The sequence below is a fragment of the Macaca fascicularis genome, chromosome 5 (genome assembly GCF_037993035.2).
Source record: "Macaca fascicularis isolate 582-1 chromosome 5, T2T-MFA8v1.1".
In the NCBI taxonomy this organism is placed as follows: Eukaryota; Metazoa; Chordata; class Mammalia; order Primates; family Cercopithecidae; genus Macaca; species Macaca fascicularis.
The window spans coordinates 7,071,753-7,085,832 of record NC_088379.1 but is presented as its reverse complement, the minus strand read 5'-3'; the positions used below and the strand labels follow the sequence as shown (position 1 = coordinate 7,085,832).

The 14,080-nt window shown below is 52.3% G+C and overlaps 2 protein-coding genes across 7 annotated transcripts in view; both read right to left on the bottom strand.

Annotated features, from left to right (window-relative positions):
• Window positions 1-7,105, bottom strand: part of C5H4orf50 (chromosome 5 C4orf50 homolog) — a 118,631-nt gene extending 111,526 nt beyond the window's left edge. For all 6 annotated transcript variants that reach the window (XR_010586733.1, XM_045392104.3, XM_065544755.2 and 3 more), the window contains exons 1-2: window positions 5,794-7,105; window positions 1,418-1,819 (exon numbers count right to left, since the gene is read on the bottom strand). Coding sequence is in view for 5 of the 6 variants with exons in the window: in XM_045392104.3 (XP_045248039.2) it covers window positions 1,418-1,704 (287 nt within the window). In the remaining variant the exon portion in view is untranslated. The remainder of the gene's footprint in view (window positions 1-1,417; window positions 1,820-5,793) is intronic.
• JAKMIP1 (janus kinase and microtubule interacting protein 1) overlaps window positions 6,895-14,080 on the bottom strand; it is a 181,640-nt gene continuing 174,454 nt past the window's right edge. Inside the window, exons 20-22 of the mRNA XM_005554446.5 lie at window positions 12,740-12,805; window positions 9,287-9,362; window positions 6,895-8,095 (exon numbers count right to left, since the gene is read on the bottom strand). Coding sequence (XP_005554503.1) covers window positions 9,312-9,362; window positions 12,740-12,805 — 117 coding nt within the window. The 3' untranslated portion in view covers window positions 6,895-8,095; window positions 9,287-9,311. The remainder of the gene's footprint in view (window positions 8,096-9,286; window positions 9,363-12,739; window positions 12,806-14,080) is intronic.

Here is a 14,080-nt window from a genome sequence, read left to right as displayed (position 1 = left end):
GAATGAAGGAATGGGCAATCACATAGAGTAACAGAAGAATTTCTCTGATTTGTGAATTTCTTCATGCATAAAATTTCACCAAAGGGAAGAAAAGTGAATCACATGTGTATCCACATTCAATGGCCTGCCTTTACTGAAACAAAGGCAAGTACAAGAAAATGGGGAAGTCCTACAAAAATCCAAGGCACGTGGCTGCTGGGATATGAGTAGCCTGTCAGAATCGATCCCCGCCACCACTGCACTGTGCTTCCATGCTGGGTGTCTCTGATCTACATGCAAGGCCTAACCTCGTTCTGCCAGTCTGGGTGTCAAGACATCATCAGGAAACAGGATGGGCTTTAGAGAAAGACCTGGATTCAAATGCTCCACCTTGAGACCAGGTCAACTCCATCAGGCAAACAGAGCCCACACCAGGAAGTTCTACAGAGAGAAATGAATGCAGAGAACCTATTTCAAAGATGACAGCAGAGTCCGAAGGCCAGACAGAGATGACAAGCAGCCTGGATTAGCAACTGCCAGAAGCCACCTCTGCCCTGGGGGCTGGATGGTCACACAAGGAAGAGATGCTGTTACCAGGGCAGGGCGGAGCAGCCAGGCCACCTAGTGGGAGCTGGGACCACAGAGGAAGCTGAGAGCACGTCTGAGTTACAGCCACAGTGGGAGATGTCACTGTGGGAACAAGAGCGACTTTATTTTAAATGCTAATCCAGCACGTGACTCTTGACTAACCCTGAGTCCACGAATGCCTCCAAGATGTGGACTTGATGTAGTTCTCTTTACGTAGAAACACCTATTCATTGTGAGTTTCCTCCAAAACCACCCCTGTTGTTGCAGAAACCACAGGCTGTGATTCCTGTAGCCACCTATGCAAGCCTTCCAGAGCACAAACGCTTTTTCCCCAGGATATAAGCCCTGGCTTGGGGGTGGAAGGTTTGCTGCATGGACATCTATTTGTCTGGCAGCTGCCTAAAATCATGCTTCTGTCTGCCAGTTCCCCAAAAAAAATCACCCCAAACCGACCAACTGGATTTGTCTGCCTCTTTCTTTGGTTTCTCCGTTCCTTCTGTCCTTCTGGGTCACTTTGCACATATGGCCCTTTCATGGAACAGTCACCCAGAGCAGAAGAGAGGGAAAGGACCTGGCTTCTCCCCGCCTCCCTCCATTTCAGGGCCTCCCGTTGGCTGCACCTCCATGGAAGCTTTTGAGCAGAGGAGCCCAGGCAGCCTCGCCTGCAGGTACAGAGCCGAAGAAGGAAGGCGGGAGAAGCAGAAGGCAAGTGACTGAGTGGGCAGGTTACGTGCCTGTGGAGAGGTGGTTTCCCCAACTGCGTGGTGTGATTCAACACACTATGGTGACACACTCTGATGGCCCTGGGGTTTGTGAAATACACACAGAGAAATCAAAACGGCATCGCTACCTGCTTCTCAGCCCGGACTCTGATGTCACGTACTTGTCCACCGCTGCTGACAGCTTCTGCTGGGAGGACTCCAGCTGCCTCCTGAGGGCCCCCGTATCCACGTCTGGGTGACCAGCTGCTTCTTCCTGAAGACCTGCCTGCTCCTCAGCACTATCTTCCATGTCCTGGAATATCCAGGATGTGTCAATCTTCACATCAACGTTCATTATGTCGAACCCCTCACTGCTGGGGGCTCTGATGACATAGCTGAAACTCTTCTCAGTCCGTCCCTTAGCTGTTGGCTCCATCTCGCAAATATTTCATGGGGCAAGACTTAATAATAAAATTAAGTGAGTTTGCAACATTGACTTCCTGGAGGTTTCAAGGTGGTGGTTGTGACTTCAGATTGTTCAGGAGAATATCCTTTGAGAAGGGCAAGAACAGGTGGATTATTCATGAGTGGGTGACTTGGGTTTCATCTGCACAAGCATCATACAATATGAATGAAAGCCTCTCATTTTACAAGTCAGCATGCCAGAACTCACGCGAAGCAAGAAAAAGTTGCAGAAAAATCACATGAGATGAAATGCCCGGTGATGAACACAGAGAGGAAAAGTAAGATCTCCAGGTAAGGCCATCAGATGTTGGAGACGCCCAGTAGTCAATGAAGCTCATCTTTTTACCACATAATGAATAAAGTTCCACACCTCCTCTCTGAGTACAACACATACTTTTCAAGGACCTAGAGTTTGCTAGGGGAAGAGGATGGGAAATTTATGCTGCCCTGGGTGCCGTCTGCACCAGGGGCGGGGGCCTCTCTTGCCTTACCCAGTCCAATTCTCCCAGTGACCCTATGAGGTAGGCGTTAACATGACCATTATACAGATGGTCCGATGGAGGCTCTGCAAGGTGAAGGAGCTTATCTGGGCCTCACAGGTGGGATGGGAGGTAGCAGAGTCAGGATTCAAATATGGATCTGACTCCCACACTAGAGAGTGTGCATTCTGACACAGGAGATACGGTCATAGGTGAGCAACAAGACCCCAAAACAGGAGCAAATGCATCCTTTGGGCACCCGGAGGAGGGGGAGGGAGCTCCAGGCTGAAGAGATCGTAGGAGGAATGGGGGATTACAGCAGAGAGAGGTGGGGAGGGGACTCCCCCAGGTGGGGAGCATCCTCAGGCCACTGCCCCGCACAGAGAGGCAGGACAGGTGAAGGGAACGGGAGGACCAGACTGAGCTGGCCCGGTGGACACACAGAAGGAGGAAGTGGGGAGTGAGGACAGAGGAGGCTGGGTGCCATCCTCTTACAGGCACTCAAGGACTCTGGCGTTTCTGTGGGCCCCTGGGAGAAGGGAGGTGCCTGGTCAAATGTCATTTTGAGGATCCAGCATTTCGGGTTGGCAGGAGCAAGATGGAGGCAGACAAACAGAAAATAAGAGGCTTCCATCTCCCTGTTAAAAATAAGAAACGTCCCCCCTCCCTTTTCTTAGAGCATTTACTTTAGAAAATTTGTAAGTTCTTTCTTTGTCTCTTTGAAATATGTGTAAATCCTTTTTAAAGCGAAATAAGCCTTTTGCCAGCTGTATGACCCGGGAATGTTTTCCTGAAGGACCTGGGCACCGCCTCTTTGGGATGTAAATTCCAAGGAAAACAGCGCCCCTAGTGTTCAGTGGGAGGAAGGAGCCTAATTGGCCAGGCGCCTGGCTCCAAAATGCAAAACCTGTCACAGGAAGTGACAGAAGGGTGGAACCCAGGTGCAGGAGACGTTTTTTTTCCCTTTGTATAAAACAAATTAATGAACACAGAGGGTTGCCCTAGTTGCCAGGTGAGTTTAGGATGAACCATGTGAAGCAATGACGCTATCAAGTCCTTTTCCGTAGGGATGAGGGTGAGAGAATGTGTGCATGCATTGTGCCTGCCTGGCTATACAAAAGGTTGAAACTTCTTTCTGTCTTTGCAATCTCTCAGTGGGTTGCCTGTAATGCATCTCATATCTTGGTTTAATGCTTATTCAATAATAAAACCTTTTTTTTTTTCTTTTCTTTGTGATGAGGTTTTCTGCGCTGGGAGAAGCTTTTGTCTTTAATCATATTTTCCCAACAGTGGCCAATGTCTTGGTGGCCACAAGGGGTTTCAGTGGACCTGGGGCGGTCAGAGGCGGGGGGCGGGGGTGCAGTAGAGCCACTCAGATCCCAGGCGCTGGGACCAGGCTGCCTAGGTTCCAGGCCTGTCTCCATCGCTTCTCAGATGTGATTTTGGACAAATTACTTAACTTCTCAAAGAAAAAAGGAGGGTAAAAATCGTGCCTAAGTGAAGAGCTGTCGAGGAATAAATAAGTCAATCCCTGCAAAGCCCTCAGCAGAGCACCCGGCACACACTAAATACGCATGCTGTCTGCTGGATGGGGGGCAGACGCAACACTGTCCAGCCGCGTCCAACTTTCAAGCCTGCTTGCCACATGATCCTAGGCAAGTGACTTGGCCCCCTGCAAGATGAAACTGGCAGCAGTCCCCGCTCCCCGCTGTGGCGATGACTAACTGAGCTCTGGGGAGGTGGCGGGGGGTGGTGGTCGGTCCTGTATCTGCACTGCACCATGAGCCCCGAGGAACATCAGCCAGGAGGAGCCAATGCAGAGCAGGAGGATTGAGTGACAGCTGAAGGTCTTTTAGGTAAGTGACGGAGGATCTTGGGGGAAGAAGAAGGTCAAACAGAGAAAATCGTGGCCTGCCTATGGTTTACCAACCTCTGTGGTAGCCTGGGGTGGAGATCTGAGCCTGCAGGCCCCTCAGAAGTGACAGGGCCTGGGCAGGAGAAGGGGACAGATTGATGTGCAGATGTAAGGATGGGGTTCTGACCCCTTGGGATCCTTGGGGAGGTTCCCTGAGACTGAGGGTGGTAACAGGGAGAACACAGGCTATGGAAGAAATCAAGAGTCCCTGTTTCTACTGGAACAACAGCCCCTGAGAGTTGGGGGGAAGCTGGGAGGGAAATAAGGAGGTCTGGCCGTGTGAAGACCTGGACTCCACCCTACTTCAGAGCCGGAATCTGGGGCGTAGAGAAGGGCCCTACAGAAGGCCCCAAGAGTCCCTACAGAAGGCCCTAGGAGTCCAGACAACCAGGCGGGGCGGGAGGGAAGAGGACCCCACAACGGCATGTTTGCCATTTCCCACCCAATTTGGCAGAGCCCTGGCAAACCCTGTTTAAATGTGAGAAAATAACCAAAGGTCAAACTGGCCACTGTTTGTCCTGGGGGTGTCAGGCAGGATTGCTACTGGTTACAGAGGGGTTACAGCCGGCGAGGAAGACCCGGGGGCCACAGTCCTGGATGCTCCCGGGGGATAAAGGAGCAGCGGATGGGAGCAGATGTTGAATTTGCTTGGGAAGGATGGGGAAGCCGGAGCTAAAGCGGGGCATGCAACCAGCCAGGGTGAGCCTTGCTCCTGACTGGGGGAGACGCCCGCCCACCCACACATTTGTATTCCTCCCCTCCCCTCAGGGCCCAGCACCGAACTGGGGGCAGGCTGTGTAGGATTTCACACCCTTGAGCGTGAGCTGGCTCTCAGGGCATTCGTGTGAAATACAAAGCCCATTTCACCTAAGTTGCTCGGCACAGGCACTGCGCTTCAGCCAAAACACCTGCAGCCAGTTGCAGACCCGGAAGGGAAGTGGGGTTCGGTGAGAAAAGCCTCATACCCGTGGGGTAATGACCTCCCAGTTTGCCCAGAACCTCCTCCATTTTAAAACAGGAAGTCCTGTGTTCCCAGAACCCCCCGCCGTCCTGGACAAATCAGCCCGGCTTGTCCCTGCATAACTGGTCTCCCGGCCTCAGTCCCGGCCTTGGCTCCTCAGCCGGCAGGAGGCGGCCAGAGTGGCGGTGACAGAACGCAGTCTGACCCCTTGACTTCTCTGCCCCAGCTCCTCCCTGGTCGCCTTTGGCCTACAGAGGATTGAGGTGTAAGAGAGAGAAGTGGAAACCTGTGTTTGCACCACGGACATCTCTGTGCCAGGAACATTCGGGGCTGGCTCTCTGCTGAACTTCCCAGCTGACCCGTGGGGAGGGCTATGCTAAAGTGTGGAGCTACACTTCTCCTTTCTACCTGAGGAAGTGACCTTGGGTTCCCCAGACTTTGTAACTCTGCTGCCCTGGAAGCCACATACGTGTTACTAGACGACAACATTCAAAGCCCTGGCAGATGTGCCTGACCTGTGCACAGGGCTGTGGATGAGGGGTGAGTGCACTGGGGCGCAGCACAGCTCTGAAGCTTCCTGAAACTGGGGTCCTAGCAGCCAGGACTGTGCCTAGCAGGGAGCCGGGAAGTCATGGCTGGGACTGTGACAAGAAATACTGGTTCCTAACAGGGACTCTGCATTTCTATGCAGGGAAACCCTCATACCTGCCAGTGTGAGCCTCATGCTTCATCCTGCACCGCCTCGTGGAGGGCCAAAGAGAACGGGTCCTGGCCCCGGGCCGGCTGTATGGACTCCTCTGAGGACAACTCCCAAGGAGAGAACAGAGGATGCTATGTCTCCCACCAGCAGCCACGGTGGCCTGCAGGAGCCTGCGGGTCTAACCCTCCAGCTCAGACCTCTCCCAAGGCCTCACATGGGAACTATCACCACCATTCCTCAGAGTGGCAAGGACATTGCCAGTGTCCGCAGCAGGAAGAGGCCAGGCTGGCAGGGACCAATGGGTCTGACTTCAAAGCCAAGGCCATTTCGGTCACATGATCTCAGTGGGAGAGCCCAGCAGACACAGACACTGCCCTTCACCCAATGAAGGATGGGGACAGGCAGGCGTGAGGACCGCACTCCTGCAGTGGCTACAAGAGTGCTGGACCGACATTCCAGAGACCCATGGGTGCCCCTAGACTTCTGCCCGCAGAAGTTAGCACAGCAATGCATCCTGTGCTTCCCGGCCGGAAACAGTAGGCGTGCCTTTGTTTTCACTCACTGTGTGATCCCACTCTCCCATTGCCCCCTGGGCTGCTAGGATGCCTATGTTTTCAACCGACATCAGTTTGTTCATATTTCACCAAGTGTTGGTAAGTTACGGAGGCTGAGCTAGTGGGTGCTTTGCGGTTTTGATTTCAAAAGAGAATGAGTAATGCTGGGCCATCCTGGTGCATTTCTGCTTAGAGATGGATCCTGGGATGTGGTGTGAGCAGCCCTCCCCGGCTGGCAGGGCCCTTTCTGTGCAGGGCACTGTGTCCTTCTCCATCCGTGGATCTGGTCTTCTGAGAACTTCTAGCTCTTCTGTCGCCCTCACCCCATGAGTTCCCTCAACTGCCTAAATTTCAGTCATTTCCCTTTTGTCCAAAGGTCCTTCTCACCAGAGACCACAGACCTGTTCCTTCCACCTGATGAGCAGGGCCTGAGCCTGTCCACCTGCAACCAGCTGAGGATGACCCGGCCTGGCCTTCAGCCGGCTTTTCCCATGCAGACACAGCCAGCCTCCTCATCACATTCAGTCTTCTGTTTCACTTCATCTATTCTAATTCCAAACGTCTTCCCGTGCAGAAGTTTGGGAGAAGCATCCTGTGAGCAGGTGGCTTCTTCTGGAGATGCCCCCACCCAGCCTAGAATAACAACAGGAACAACATCGGAAATTAACTTGGGGAATTGCCTCCTGGGCTGACCATCCTCAGCTGGTGTCTGACTCTCTGTAGCTGCCCCACTCCATCCGCTCTCCAGGGAGGCCTCCAACACCCTGACAGCTCTTCTGGCTCTATCCAGGGGTGGCCTCCCAAGGCAGGAAGAGCTCACTTCCTCCCCACAGTGGTGACAGCAGGACCTGGTCTCGGGGCCGCTGTGGAAATAACCTAGTTCCTGCAGGTGCTCCAGCGTCTCCTCCTTGGCAGCCCCTTGCAAATTACCATCGAGATGCAACACAGGCCCGAGTGTGGCCTGGTTGGTGGTCACGTCTGCTCTATCAGTCCTCAGTCCACCTGGTCGCAGGGACAGTCATGCTCTGAGACTTTTGCCGTGTCACACCCACAAGAGTGACAGAGCCTTCGGCCTCCCCTCGGAAATCTGAGGTCCCTGGGGTCAGCTCCTCCATGATGGGCAAGGCTCCAGCCCCTCATCAGAGTCCTGCCCTGTCTCTCTGGCTGCCAGCTGCTGAATCCAGCTGTGAACAGATTCAGAGGTTTTGCTCAGCAGAACTTGAACTGGGATTCACATTACAAGGACACTTGCAAGTCGCTCCGGCAGACAAACTCTGGGACGAACACACCACGGTTCGTGGAGATTTATGTACACAGGGCAGAGACGGCACCCACCCGGGTCCAGCTGGACACGCACACTGTGGCCTGGGGAGGCATCTAGCGTGGGGATGAGGACTCGGGCCTGTCCCCAGACAGTGCAGTGGCTGCCGATCCCTTGGTTTCTGGTAATTGCACTTAGTTTCCTGGCATTCAGGTCTCTGCCCCCTTGGGCCTTCAAGGTGCCAGAGCTGGGACATGGATGTGGCTCCAAGTTTGACAAAATCCCCATCGTCCCTGCAGAGTCCTTACGGCTTGGGCTGGCCAGGACCCAGCCATGCGTCCAAAGGCTTCCCCTTAAAGCTATTGTCAAATATACATAAATTCTGTTTGCAGTCTCTGGACTTTGAATAGCTTGTTTCGCTGTTGAATTTGGTTTGAGTGGGGTTGGGGTTGCCGTAGGGACTCAGTTTATTCCATAAACTCTTTTTCTATCCTGAAAGATTAAAACATAATTTGAAACGACACAAGAACCAAGGGTTAAAATGACTGCAGGATCCCTTGGCTTTATCTGCCCCCTCCCCCCACTGCTGTCATGAACACCCCAGCTGAGCCCTGAGGGACCTTCCCCCACAACCCAGGAGAAGCAGCAGCAGCAGCAGGATCAGATCACCCATCCCCTAACACCCACCCACCCCCTGTGGCCACCCCCACCCCTGATCAGATGGGACTGAGTGTCAGCTGTCCTCTAAGACCTGAGATCCTTCCCTTACTCAGTCCATAAACATCGAATGAATATCGACCATGTGTCCAGCACTGTCCCAGACACTTGGGTACAGAAGGTACCAGACCAAAGCCTTTGTGGACTGGGGTCAGCCTCAGGGACGCCCATGAGGACATCAGGCAGGGCCCTGGCCTCGGAGCTCAGCCCAAGGGGTCCAGGTAGCTACCTGGTGGGTACTGTAGGTATCCCCGGAACCCAGGGGGCCCTCAGCCTGGGCTGGATTCAAAGACAGAATTCTAGAGTCTATGGGTCCTGGCAGCCCCTGGCTCTGAAATGGTCACTCTCAGGGAGAATGTGCAAGGGCCCAGGTGTCTAGGGTGGGAGCTGGGTCCTGGGGACACACAGGGCTCAGTGGTCAGAGGAGGACCAGATGCTGAGGTGGCCTTGTTCCAGAGGTTCCTGAGCATGGCACAGGTGTCAAAACCCAGCACAGGACAGGGGTGAGAGGGAGCTGGATGGCTTTTTACATGGGCACCCTGGGGCACTTTGCACGTAAGTGGCAGTCTGGGCCCATGAGCCATTTGTCCAGCAACCTCCTGCTCCTGCAGCCCTTGAACCTGGAAGCCAAAGACTCTGGACTCTACAGAGGACTTACTGGTCCACATGGCAACTGAGAGCACCAGGGACTGAAGCCAAACTGGAGAGAACCTTTAGAATAAAACAGAGTCCCCCTTTGTGGATGAAACTCCACAGAGGAGAATCTTCTTCACAGTGAGCCTCCCTGATGCCCCTCCTCAGGGCGGTCTCCCCCGGTGACCCAGCCCCGTGAGCTGAGGCGTCCAGCACAACGCCACCTTCCACAGTGCCTCATCTCTCAAGGAACGGGACCGTCAGGGACTGGGGAGGACTCCTCCCGTTTTAGAAAATCATCATTTTCATCTGCGAAAAGGAAAGGATACCAACCCGAGGTCTTGGCTCACTGAAGTCATCAAGGCCACAGAATGAATGCTAGTGAGAAAAACAAAAAAAGGAACAAAAACTATAAAATAATACCAAAAGAAAATGAGGAAAAGAGAAGAAAAAGAAAAGAAAACAGATGTAAGATATGTAGTATGGAACTCAATGACAGCATTTTACAAGAATTATGACACTGAGTTGTTGGGTTGGGAAAGAGAAATGGGAAGTAAACAGGCCTTAGGGACTGATCTCCCCTGGGAAACGCAACCTGGGGCCTTCCACACTCAGGGTGGGTTATCCCGACCCCCTCCCCAAACATGCGGCTAACTCAGACAGGGGAGACTGACACTCTGGACCGGGACAGGTCTTTTTGGTGCTGTGATGTGGACTTCACGCAGAACGTGGGCAGGCCAGTATAAATAGAGGAAGGCCCAGCCAGTGGTCGTGGTCAGTGGCTCCCACCAAGAGACGGGGGCATGATGTGTGCACCAAAGATCAAGGTAAATTCCACTCAAGGTCACCCAGTCCAACTTACAGACCAGCAGAGCCCTTTCCCCTACACCACGCTTGCCCAGCCCTCTACCCACGGGCCCCATGTGGCTCAGGGCAGCTTTGAATGTGGCCCAGCACAAATGTAAACTTCCTTAAAACATTATGAATTTTTTTTTTTGCAATTTTTTTTTTAGCTCACCAGCTATTGTTAGTGTTAGTGTAATGTATATGTGGCCCAAGACAATTTTTCTTTCAATGTGGCCCAGGGAAGTCAAAGACACCCCAGCCCTATACCAACTTTACCAGGGTTCTTTCTTCCAAGAGAGTCACTGTTTAAAATCTTTCATGTCATTTGATTAGTTTACTTACAGAGAAAAAAAATCAGGGAAAAACGGTCTTAACAGGAGGAAAAATTAAACACGTCGACTTAAAAGTAGAATTCTTTTCTTACCCTTTTCAGGACTTGCTTTGTTGAAAAGAAGTTGCAAGTCATTAGGTGAAACATATCTGAACATCAGCTGGCGCTTTTGAAAATAATCCTTGAGTTGGCCTTTTTTCCCCCAAAAACAAGGTAATATCTCCTTATATTATTTATTGGAAAAGTCCAAGCTGACAGCCGTCAACTTCTAAACAAGGTGTAGGATCACTGGAAGTCAGAGCTAGAAGGGGCCTTGGGAATCACCCAGCCCTTCATCTTCCACATGGGGAAACTGAGGCCTGGGGAGAGGGAAGGATTCATTAAGACCATCCAGTGGGGTGTGGCAGGAAAGAGTTTCTGGCAATGACAAAGGGACTGATGAGCCAGGGATAGTGGTGGCTGGAGCTATTTCCACGGTCACAGACCCCAGTGCCTATAAGGAAATGAAGGTGGCATGAGGCATCTTGGAAGGTTTCCAGCCCTACAGGCCTCATCAGGCGTCCATCCTGGCCAGTCCCTCCTGCTCTACATGCCAGCCTCCACAACTCCCTTCTGCGGCAAAAGGAGACAGACCAGTCCCCAAACATTGGCTTTGAGAAAAGAGTCAAAACAGAGCCAGAAAGAGGATTCCAACATTTCCCAGGTATTCTCACTGCTGAGGATATAGTGAGTGTTATTTTAAGTGTGTGCTCATTGCACCTGATTTTTAACATTTTCATCAGCAAGGATGACCTTGGGCATGTTTTAAGCCTTTCTTTTATCATATCTGGCTCTGTGACCCATTTTACCAACAGAAGTGGTAGAACTACCTATGAGATGGGAAGAACTGGTGCTGCCAGTCCACATGCCTTGCCTGGGCCCTGGGCTGCGAACTTTCATATCCTCAACCTAATTTCATCCCTACATCCACCCTCAGAGACAGAGCACCATTCCTAGCAGCACATGAGAACACCAAGGCCTGGGGCAAAGGGGTGAATTTCCCAGGCTCTCTGGGCCCACTTGGGCAAGACCAGAGGAGAGCCCAGGCTCATCTATCTGCAAAGCCAGCTTATGCCTCAAGCAATTCTTAAATTCAATCATACTTGAGACCCCCCTGAGTTCTCAAAATATCCTTGGGGAGTTGGTGGGGGGGGCATCTGGCAGATGGGGACTCTAGGAATCAGCTAAAACTGGGGTTCCCATGAGGGTAACCAGGGAACTGGCAGGCGAGCACAGATCCTCAGTCCACTTGCGACCTGGCAGGGCCCTACGCCTCCAGCAGAGATGGGAAGGTGATTTCCTCTGCAGGGAGCCGACTCTCACAAAAGAAGGGAGAGGAAGCATCTGAAACACAGGTGAAATCTTAAGAGCTGTCCCATCTCTCTGGGCACATGATTTGATTCTCTACAGGACTGGAAAGGCTGTTATCCCTTTTTTGAACAGCCCTGGAATCTGCCTTCCAGTGACTTCTGCCCTGGTTTGTCCCTGAAATGAGTCAGCTTCCTCTCTCACAAGACTGGCCTCAGACACATGAAGCCCAGAGATGCCCTTTCTACCTCCTCTTCCCAAGCTGATCCCACCACGACCTTTGAGATTCAGGTGGGACCCCCTCTTCGGGCAAAGGCATGCCGGCCCCCGGACCTCCTGGATGGGTTCAGCGGCCCTCCATCTTGTTGCCACACTGGAACTTACCTCTGTGACACTAAATAGGCAATTATTGTTTTTCTGTACTCATCTAGGATCATTTGCTCACTCATCCACAAACATTTGATGATGCCCTATCCTGCGGCAAGAAATGTCTTGAATCAGATGAACACCACGTAGACCCTGTCCTCAAGGATTCACAGCCATCAGGTGGAAGAAGATGAAGGGCAATGCCATGATAAAGCTGCTTTGCGTGTGTCCTGAGCAAGACTCATGTGTGTGTCTGGACCAATGTCATATGGAGGGGCAGGGTGGGATGGCTATGACGTCCATGGAGACCCCAGCCATCCCTTCCTAGCTGCGGGACCATGGACAGGTGTCCTAATCTATCTCTGCCTCAGTTTCCTCACCCATAAAATGGGCATCATGGTAAATGGGCTGGTGGAACATACCCAAAGCCCAGTGAGAGGCCAGCCTCACGTCCTCTGGGATGGGAGAGGCTGCGTCTTCCAGGAACATGCAACTGGTTTGGGGCATACAGAAGGTATTTAAAAATGAATGAGTCCCTGGACGAGAACCTGTGTCTGTGGTTAGGGGGATGCCACCGACCTCAGCGGGCTAACATGCTTCACCTCTTTCCTAGTGAGACAGCAGGGGAGGGATTCTGGGGAAAGGCTTTGGTGAAAAAGATATACAGAGTTGCCCCAGCCTGCAAATTTTTGACAGCCATTGAGAAGGAAATGCCTTTACCAGGAAGGAATTTTGAGGAGCTACCAATTTCCATGAGGTGCTGATTTGGGGGAAGAAGGGCAGAGAAAGGAGGGCTGGAGACAGAGTCTATGCTTTGGACGTTATGAAATAAAATGATTCCGCGCTAACATTTCATGGAAAGAAACCTGGGGACAGTGTGAGCTGCAGTCACCTACCTTTTCCTCCAGTTCTTTCAGGTGCCGCTTCTGAAACTCCAGTTTGTCCTCCAGTTCTCGGATTCTCTGAAATACACCAGGCTATGTGTCAGAAAAAGTACATTTTCCAGGTTTAAAACCTCTGCTTTTATTTTTATTTTATTTTTTTATTGTGCTCTAGCACAGAAACCATAAAGGATACAAACACTGCGGGCAGCTTGGTGAGCTCTGATACGTGCACAAGCCCGTGTCACCACCGCCCAAAGCAAGACAGAGAGCGTCCCAGCTCCCAGAAGGCCTTGGTCCCCTGGCTCAATTCCAGCCCTGCAAAGGGATTCTGTTCTGACTTCTGTTGCTAATAATGGATCGTGCCTGTTCTAGAAGTTTGTGGAAATAGAATTACACAGTACCCATTCTTAAGAGGGGATCTTTTGAAAATAAAACATTGAGACTGGGCCAAAACATGTAGGCACCCTGAGCAGCTAATAAAGGGCATGGTTGGGATGTGACACCAAGTCACGTACTTGTCCAAGATTTATTTAGCTGCAGCCTGGGGGCTGGGGGGAAGGGAGAAGGGCAGAGGAGGTGTTGGTGGGAGCCACTGCACCAGCATCCACCCCACCCTCTTAGAATCCCACTCAGCACGTGGTACCATGGTGACCAACAGATCCGGTTTGCCCAGGACTTTCCTGGTGTGAGTCCTACGAAACCCCTCCGTCCTGGGCAAACCGGGACTCTTGGTCACCTTCCTTGGTGCTGCGCCTGCAGAATTAATTTCCTGGGTGGTTTACCATTCATTCCTTCCCGTCCCACGCAGCCTCTCCACCAAGGGAATCTGGTGAACTCCCCCGTGAACTCCCCCGTTTCCAGCTCTTCATGTGCTCACAGGGCTTAAGCCCCATCAAGGGCCCCACCAAAGTGGGTTCCTCTGGGGCAACTCTGCCCAGTGGGCTGCTGCCCCTTGTCCGCCCTGAATGGGATACAGAGCTCATGCACTGAGACAATGCTGGGAGGTGGAAGGGTGGACGATTCCAGCCAGCAGAAATTAAAAGTGGATTTATTTAGGCCCAGAGAAGCCGTCTTGCATTCTGTAGGGCAGTGGTTCCCCAGCCTGTGTCAGCATCACCCAGAGAGCTTATTTAAATGCAGATTGCCAAGCTCCGCCCACAGAGCTTCTGACTCAGCCTGGCTGGGGTGGGGCCTGCGTGAAAGGTGCATGCCAGCAAGCTCCTGGGTGACGAGGACGTGGATGGTCCAGGGCCCCTGCTTTGAGAACCACCGCTGTGGGCACATTTAGTCACTCAGTAAATAGGGCTCCATATGCCTGGGCGTGTTTCAGTCCTGGGGAGAAAGACAAAGTCT